At 34.7% G+C, this 9,688-nt stretch overlaps 1 protein-coding gene across 1 annotated transcript; it reads left to right on the top strand.

Moving 5' to 3' along the window:
• The first annotated feature begins 374 nt into the window (after nt 1–374).
• LOC115991569 (cysteine protease ATG4-like) lies at nt 375–8,456 on the top strand. Its single transcript, XM_031115367.1, has 9 exons — nt 375–679; nt 2,399–2,966; nt 3,070–3,155; nt 3,298–3,348; nt 3,441–3,820; nt 6,785–6,923; nt 7,605–7,660; nt 7,751–7,821; nt 7,925–8,456. Exons 2-9 carry the CDS (start codon nt 2,468–2,470, stop codon nt 8,143–8,145), a joined length of 1,503 nt encoding a protein of 500 aa, XP_030971227.1. The 5' UTR covers nt 375–679; nt 2,399–2,467; the 3' UTR covers nt 8,146–8,456.
• The last annotated feature ends 1,232 nt before the right edge of the window (nt 8,457–9,688 follow it).

Consider the following 9,688-nt stretch of genomic DNA (forward strand, 5'->3'; position numbering starts at 1 on the left):
ATCTGATATTCAATCTCCGTCTACACCAAAAACCAATTGGTCTCTTGGTCTAATAATAAAAAGTTATCATCAGGCAAACACCATAGTTTGAAACTCTTTAAAAAAATAAATTACTTTTTTTTTTTTAATTTTTTGGCATATTTATAGCGGCGGCAACATCATATCTAGAAATTGTTACGAAAGTGTCGTAATAATTTTCTTACTCAACGAGAATTGAGCAAAGTTAGGCAGTTGTTGAAACCGAACTGGACTCAAAACCAAGAGTTGAAGCCCAGATATTGAAAAGGCCTGGACCCAGATGAGAGTCCAACAGATCTGCTTCAGCTTCACTTTTCGGTCTCTATCTTTTTCTTTTTAATTGAAGTGGCGTGTCTGTCCTCTGTCGTGACCAAAAATACCGAAAAAAAAAAAAACAGATGGCATTTTATAATTATTGAAGGGAAGGGAAGGAAGATTATTTGGTTTTCGCTTTTTCCCGAGTTTCCAAACTCCGAAGTCGTACGTAGATTCCTAAACACAACACAAACTCAATCTGAACTTTGTTTTGTGTTGGCTTTTTGGTTTTCTATGTGAATAAACGATTAACAATAAAACCCACCCATCTATCTAATTCAATTCTAAATCCCAAAACCACAATCGTTATTATTAGAAGATTCAGTTCCAGAATTTTTTTTCTCAGGTAACCACTCCTTTTCTTCCTAAATTTTCTCTCTTTTCTTATATATTATGGGATTCTATTTTATTTTATTTATGTTAATGTTTGGTTTTGAATTATAGGGTCATTAAATTATGTGCCTGCTTGTAATAACTTGGGATTGCCTTTTTTGCTTTTCTTGTTTTATTATGTCTTTGAATTGGATGATTTTAATGGATAATTAAAATCAGTTTCTCTGGCAATTGTTATGACGCTTTCAGATCCTAATCACTATTTTTTTTTTTCTGGGTTCTATTTAGTTTAATTTTATGTTAATAAAAATTAGTATATGTATATCAGATCTCTGCGAGTTTTGAGGAATTAGTGTTATTTGGGAACCTAGGAAAGTGAGCTCAAGGGATTAAGGTGTGGGCTTTGTGTTTCTCAATGAATCCCAGGTAGTGGTCACAGTAAATACTGCTCGATTGGTGTATGATTGAGTTTATCTATGTATGTATATAATGGTAAATTTGGAAGGGCAGGCTTTGCTGTGGGTGGGGTTACTGAGAGGATGTTGCAAGGCAATTTAATTGGTTAGCTAGTAGAAAAATGCTACAAACCGTGATGTTTGTGGCCGCCCCAGATGAAGAATATGTTGGACTTCTAATGTATCTATCAAAAAAGAATTTAGTAGGGCATTGCCAATGCCCAATATTCATGCTATAGAATTTTTTATTTTTTTGATAGGTATAGAAAGTTTATGTTCACGATGTTGAACAAATTGTACTTGAGCAAATTGTTCATGCCATAGAATATTTATGCAGTCATTGACTCATTGTCAAGGGTGTAAGTCATTCATATTCTTACTCAGAGTCTTAAGTATTCTCTGGAAGTCGAGAAAACGGGTGTTTTGAGTCTACAAGAAAAAAAATAGAGTTGGGTTTTTCTATGTAACTTTAGAATTTGGTAATTGGTTGGCCGCCGTGTTAGCTATTTGGAGGTTGCATGCCCTTACTAGAGACATAAAGATTATAGGTTAACGCATGGCTAAATGTTTGGTAACTGGTTGAGAATAGATGTCATTAATTCTACTACTTTGGTCTATAAAGTGTTTGGATATACAAGTTGAAGTTGCTAAATGACAAGGCCATAAACAACATGGGTTAACATGGCTAAATGTTGAAAAAGAATGACTTTAGAATTTAGATTGAGTTTGATGGGAAACATTTCATTTAAGTCAACCCGTCTTGTTGGGGTTAAGGCTTTTTTAAGTTAAGGTGCTCCCACCAAGATAGGGAAAGAAGAAGTTATTCAGAGTGCACAATTTTGGAAATTGAAGTTGTTAAATAAGAATGAGAGGAATTTGTACTCTTTGGAGTTCTGGCTTATACTAGTGGATGTAATTTGTTGTGTGGATTTTTTTTTTTATTGGTAAGCCCACGATCTCACCCTCTATCCCATTATCATGGGGAGAGGAAGTGCTAGGTGAGCTACAGCTCATTGTCATTATGTGGAACGATTTATTTTCCATACATTCATTCTCCTATTCTTGGTATAGATTCTTACCTAAGATAGTTGAACCTGACCAATTTAATTTAATATTTATAGTATGACAACCTTGAGAACACATATTTTTACTAGTTTTAATGTATACTTTTTCCAGTTTTAAAAATTATGGATTTGCTTCCTTATGTTATTTGCATATAATCCAGTTCTCTTGGCTTCTTTTTGGAAATTATTTCTATTTTTACCTCTGGATTGCAGATAAAGACTAAAATTTGGGTTGCTTCTATGAGCCGATCCCATTATTGTACGACGCTTCATGACTAGGTAATGAAGGGTTTCTGTGAGAGAGCTGTTGCTTCAAAATGTTCTTCTAAAAGTTTAACTGATAACTCAAATAGTAGTACACCGCCTGTTTGTTCAGACCCAGAATCCAGTGATAGTAAGTTCACTAAGGCCTCCGTATGGTCAAATTTCGTTTCATCTGCTCTCTCAATCTTTGAAACACATAGTGAGGCGTTACCTTGTGAAAACAAGGCAGTTCTTAGTGGTTCATCGGCTTGTGAAAAGAAGGCAGCTCATGCTAAACAGAATGGGTGGACAGCAGCTGTAAGAAAAGCTGTGGCTAGTGGCTCAATGAGGAGAATTCAGGAGCGTGTACTAGGGTTAAGTAGGACTGGCATCTCTAGCTCAACAAGTGACATATGGCTTTTAGGTGTGTGCTATAGAATGTCACAGGATGAGTCATCTGGAGATGCTGATACTAGCAATGGGTTAGCCAGATTTGAACAAGATTTTTCATCACGAATTTTGACAACATATCGAAAAGGTTTGGTTAATAGAAAATTATCCTTTTTTTGATGTATCTAGAAAGAAAGCTTGTGTAAATTGGAATCACTGGAATGAAACTACTAATCTCTGTTTTTCTACAGGTTTCGATGCTATTGGAGAATCAAAGTATACCAGTGATGTAAGCTGGGGTTGCATGCTTCGCAGCAGTCAGATGCTTGTTGCTCAGGTATGGTTCTGCTTTATTTTTTCCTTATTCAGGTTAATTAGCCATGATATTGTTACTTGTTATAATAATGCCCTTTGTTAAAAAAATTAATATAAAATAAAAAATTCTAGTTGGTCTATATGACTGGTTTTAATCTGTGCAGGCATTGGTTTTTCATCGATTAGGGAGATCCTGGAGAAAACCTCTGCAAAAGGTGAGGTGAATGGTATGATATGTGATACTCACAAATCAATTTTAGTTGCCTAGTATGTATCTTATTTATGGTTTCTTTTGTATCATATGCAGCCATTCAATCAAGAATATATTGAGATTCTTCACTTTTTTGGTGATTCTGAGGCATCGCCTTTCTCTATCCACAATCTTCTTTTAGCTGGAAAGGCTTATAACCTTGCTGCTGGGTCATGGGTGGGCCCTTATGCCATGTGTCGCACATGGGAGACTCTGGCCAGATGTAAAAGGGAGTCAACTGACCTTGAGAACCAGCAACTTCCCATGGCTGTTTATGTTGTTTCTGGAGATGAAGATGGGGAGCGAGGTGGAGCTCCAGTTCTTTGCATCGAAGATGCCTCAAGACATTGTTTTGAGTTTTCAAGAGGTCAAGTTGATTGGACACCCATTCTTTTATTGGTTCCTTTGGTTCTTGGACTTGAAAAGGTCAATCCCAGGTTCGTAAATTTACAGAATTTTGTACTTAATACTCCTTATCTTCAATCTAGGTTGTCCTGGCCTCCTGGGAAGTTGTAGAATCTAATTCAGCATAGCTATTTCAAGCTGTGGTATAGTAGTAATTAGTTATGGTTGAGCTGGGATTTTATAGCCACTTGGTTCCTTATATTGCAAGCCATGAGGTTGCATTTATTAGCTCCTCAATATCTTGAAACTTTGGTTGTTACTTCTTTACTTGATTGATATTTTTGTTATTTGATATGCATTTTAGGTTATTTTAGTCATGAGCTTCATGATTGTGTTCCTACAAGGCTTTGCTTTTCACCATTTTTGCATACCACTGCCAAAAGGCTTGAACTGCAACTATATTATTTAGTGTATACATCAGATAATATACTTTTTTCCAGGAACTTAGGAAGACTTCTGCAGTTTGTTCATGACCATAAATTGTTTCACCCTTCAGGGATGAATGCCCTTGGATTACTTAGCAATTGGTTCTAGCAAGTGAGGTCAGTTGCCTGTAGATTTTACTGTCTAAAGGGAAACCATTTGCGTCCAAAGGGCTCTTTAGAATATTTAGGAAAAAAAATGGACAATTGGAGATTCCAAGGAACACCTAGTATCCCTTATGGCTTTACTTTTCACCATTTTTGCATACCTCTGCCAAAAGGCTTGAACTGCAACTATATTATTTAGTGTATACATCAGATAATATACTTTATTCCAGGAACTTAGGAAGACTTCTGCAGTTTCTTCATGACCATAAATTGTTTCACCCTTCGGGGATGAATGCCCCTAGATTACTTAGCAATTGGTTCTTGCAAGTGGGGTCAGTTTCCTATAGATTTTACTGTCTAAAGGGAAACCATTTGCATCCAAAGGGCTCTTTAGAATATTTAGGAAAAAAAATGGACAATTGGAGATTCCAAGGAACACCTGGTATCCCTTATGGCTATATATTTTTAGTTAGTTAGTTAATATTTTTAAGCATGTTATATATTTTAGCTATATTTTATGTTTACTTTAGGTATACTATATTACATCTAACTTGCCAAGAGCCTTATTGCTCAACTGCATGGCACATTCTAGTGTTTCCAACGAAAACTTCCAGGGTTCAAATCACCCCTTCTCCATTGTAACTATTGAGTTATCAAAAATATATACTAACTCCTGGCCACCAAACTGATTTCTGTTGGTGGGTTTTCTTACACCTGACAAAATACTCAACCAGTATTTGTAAAAGGCATGTCACCAAGGTATTTTGATAGTTGGGTTTTCTTACATCTGACCATCAAACTGAGTTTTACCATCTTTAAACCCACAGCCGATCTGCCCATGTCTTGAAACTGCTCGCGCAATATTGGGATGAGTCAGGTTGAGTTGTGCAATGTTTTATCTGCCCTACACTTGGGTTTGTATGGTACTCTCTCCTCCCCATATTGTTAAGCCTATTTAGAAAATCTAACTTTTTAAGGGAACATCATTTAATGCATTGTCTTTTACATAAAAAGGTACAAGTTCCCAAAACTAATATCCCTAATTTAAACTTTAGTGAAAGATTAAGAGGACTTCATTTTAAGACATCCCAACAATGGAATGGAAGACTAACAATTTGGGATGGAAGGAATTTTTTTTTTTTTTTTGGTTTTAGGTAAAAAGTGGTTGGTTTTATGGGGAACACCTAGGTAGGCATATGCTAGGATGGGTGTTGTGGTTCATAAGCACATATTGTTAAGCTAAAGAGAAAATATAGAGTAGAAGATGGCATGCTTTGGGTGAGACAAATAGGAGTTGTGCTCTTCAAAGTTATTTATAATGTTTGTTAGAGACATGAACACAACTCAGGATCCACACAAGACTGGACTTGGTGACATGCCTTCTACGGTTCTACCACTTGTTTTAGGGGAGAGCAGATGCCATTTGGTCCAAAGACGATTAGGGTAACGATTGGGGTAACAATTAGTTCTTGAAGAAACATAAACTTGATTTGCCATATCTTCATTTCTCATGAACATGAGCAGACATTCAATGATGATCTCTTGTTTTACTAGTACTAGTATGTAACTCCATGTATATGCACGGATACATTTAAAAACAATCATAATATTATATATATATATATATATATATATTTATATATATAATTTAGAATCTAATTAGATCTAAACTCTTCTGTTTTTGCATTCAATAATTTACTTATCACAAAAATTAAAAAATTAAATGGAACACATGCGCAAAATTGAACTCCAATTAAAATTCAATTTAGAATCTAATTGAATTTAGATTTTTTTTTTTTTTTGCACATAATAATTTGCTTGAAACACATTTAAAAATTAGATGAGACACGTGGCACAAAATTAGACTTCTGTTTAGAATTTAATTGGATTTTCTCTTAGTTTTGACTATTAATATATATATATATATAAACTTGAATTGTTTTTAGTTATACAAAAAAAGACTCATTAATATAAAATCATTCAAAAGTTATATTTTTTATAGTTTACTTATATTGGACTCCTCGTTTTTTACACTAAATTAACTCATTTGACGCAAAAATTTAAAAACTTAGATTAGATGGAACACATAGCACAAAATTAAACTCTAATTGAAATGTAATTTTTACATTGAATTAACTCACTTGGCACAAAAAATTAAAAACTTAGATTAGATGGGACACATGGCATAAAATTAGACTCTAATTTAATTCCAATTTGAAATCTAATTGGATTTTCTCTCAACTTTACCTATTATTATATATATAGATTAGTGGGACCAGGAGATCTTTTCTAATCATGGCCTTTAGAATAAGTTTATACAGAAAATTCAACGTAGACATTGACTTGACAATAAAATCAGTGCACTTTAGAATTTACTGTATCCTAACTATTTTATTTTATTTTTAAAAGTAATTCTATTTTCTACCATATATGTTAATTGCTGAATGTTTCTTATATTCTTTCCAGATATATTCCATCATTGAGGGCAACTTTTATGTTTCCACAAAGCCTTGGCATCGTGGGTGGGAAGCCAGGGGCTTCAACTTACATCATTGGTGTGCAAGATGAAAAGGCTTTCTTCCTTGATCCACATGACGTTCAACCAGTATGTAGCATAACTATAATTAATTACTTTCTATAAATACTTGTATATGTACAAATTACATATTTTAGATTGATAAGTATATATTGAAAATAACACTTAACAAATAATAATTTATGAAAAAACTTAATGAAACTAAAAATAATAAAAAGTAGTGTTGATGTATTTTAAGTTGTAAGATACTACAGGAACAAGAGAGGCAGATTATTTGAAGCAACATGATGGCCTTTTATTGTGGAGAATATGGTCCTAGAAAGAGCTCAATTGAGAAAAATGAGTATTATTTTAGAACTTGGGATTTACTGTATCATTGGGTTTCCATAGCCCCAACTTCTTTGTCAGTTGTGCTTTTTTTTACCTAAATCATTTTTAATATCATGGCCAATGAGCTCTAGCTCTCAACTAGAACTAGCTCTCCTTGTGAAAGTAAGGTAGAGGGTGAGGTTGGGGCCTTGTGGGTTCAAGATCCACCAGATGCATGTGTAACTTACCTTGGGAAAAATATATATATGTATATTTCTCACCACCTCTTCTCTTCTTACATCTAAGTGCCAGTATGTCTGTCTTGATATGCAGGAAATGTGCTTAATATACTGGTGATCTACTTTCTAGGATGGATATTAATTGTAATGTAGTTGTGGTTGCATTCACGACTGACTAGTGTGTTTTTATTTTTGTTATCAGGTAGTTAGTATTGGTAGAAACGATCTAGAGGCTGATACTTCATCTTACCACTGCAAGTAAGATTATGAGACTTTATTCACTTGAGTATTTTCTGCTCTTGGTTTCTTCTTTATTTTGCTCTCTAATTCTCTCTCTCTTTCTCTCAGTATCATACGACACATATCATTAGACTCAATTGATTCATCCTTAGCATTTGGATTTTATTGCCGAGACAAAGGTTTGCTGATTGGGCCTGATTGAATTTCATGGTTCTGCTTATTATATAGTTTAGGGAAAATCTTTTATTGACTTTGGTTTTCTGTGTTTTTCTTGGTTGACAGATGATTTTGATGATTTTTGTCTTCGGGCTTCCAAGCTGGCAGATGAGTCAAATGGTGCTCCATTATTTACTGTGGCTCAGAAGCATAATTTGTCAAAGCCAGTTAGTCACCCTGAAGTGTCAGTTGATACTGATGGAGTTCAAAAGGATGAGTCCTTTGGTCTCGAGTCCATTGGTGTTGCTGAGGGCCATTCGCATGAGGATGAGTGGCAACTCCTTTGATCAAAGATTAATCGGTACCGGGTTCTAATGTCTGAGGCCAGTATGGAGTTTGGAAAATTTGGTGCATGATTTGGCATGTGATGTGTCTTATGCCAATTCCACAGGCTTCTCATTAGCATTACAGTGATTGCCAAGTTCAATTGATGGGAATTCTGTGCCTTATTCCTCGAGCTTGTTGGATCTGACATTTGTAGAAAGTTACTTTAAGTTATTACGATTCTTTTGTTGTTATTTAAATTCAAATTACTTTCAAATTGTTAATATGATTAATTACGTGTAGATAATGTAGGTATTCCATTTATATTTTGCAAGTGTACCATCTCTCTCTCTCTCTCTCTCTCTTTACTTGCCCTCTCCAAGTGGTATGCCATAACTGACCCTACCCGGCACGAAATAAGATCGTCTTCATTTCAAGTCAAATAAGTAGTTTCCATTTCACTGTCAAGGTTTTATGATTTTGAGCTTTTTGCCAGTCCAAAACCGATTCTGTCCATTTATAACAGTGGATCTAGTTTTGATGCTCTCCAATTCCCACATAATTGGGGATGGTGACAGAAGATGGTGATTGTATCAGCGGTCAAAATTTAATGGCATCAGTAGGTCCTTGAATCAGTATGCTAATGATGCCTAATGGGTTCAACTGGACCTATTTATCTTCCCAAAAGGATATGAATTGCCATTGTTAATTAACCATCTAAGCCCATAGACACAAATTGAGCCTCCCACCATACAAGCAGCCCAAATTTTAGATTAAAGGCCTTGCTAGATCTAGCAACAAAATTCAATTTAGTTGGGTAAAATTTCCTAAAGGACCTGAGCCCATAGAAGGTGTTCGTCATTGATCTGCCTCAAGTATTGTTTAGTTTAGTCAAATGGGCAAGTTTCTTGAGAGAGCATGATGGAAAATTATTCAATTCTATGATAGCAATACTCACCCTTCTCACATGAATGGTGGATTTGACCCAAAAAAAATTAATTTGTTGAGCCTATTACTATGTAATAGAAGGGAAAATTGCTCCTAGATTACTAAAAAACTCATTAGCTTTTGGTAGTCTTTATTCCATTTCACTAGTTTTGTTTTCTTTCTTTTCCTAGTTTTTTTTTTTTTTAATAACTCAATAATCACAATAATGGGGAAGAGGAGATTTGAATCCCACTTCTCTTTATAAAAGAGAAGAGAAAATGCCACTAAGCTACAAAATTATTGTCTTTTTTTGTAGTTAAACCCCATTACACCTTTGGGATGATGAAATTATAGCCAAAAGGCCCAAAACATTTCCTTTTTCTTTGCTCTGTGTCTATGCTCACTATTGTTACTTTATGCGCAAAGCAATATCTTTTTTAACAATTAACACAGCTAAGAAACATTCTTGGACTACAATTTTCTACTTCGGCATTGCCGACCATATGTTGTATGTAGACTGGGCTGTATTTGGACTATTCCAAATCCAATCAACTGCAACAATGCAACCTTCAAGTGAACAAAATAACGCAAATAAATAAATGACAAATTTAGGTGCAGTATATTAGGTTTTCAGTTGAA

This window comes from Quercus lobata, chromosome 5, assembly GCF_001633185.2.
Source record: "Quercus lobata isolate SW786 chromosome 5, ValleyOak3.0 Primary Assembly, whole genome shotgun sequence".
In the NCBI taxonomy this organism is placed as follows: domain Eukaryota; kingdom Viridiplantae; phylum Streptophyta; class Magnoliopsida; order Fagales; family Fagaceae; genus Quercus; species Quercus lobata.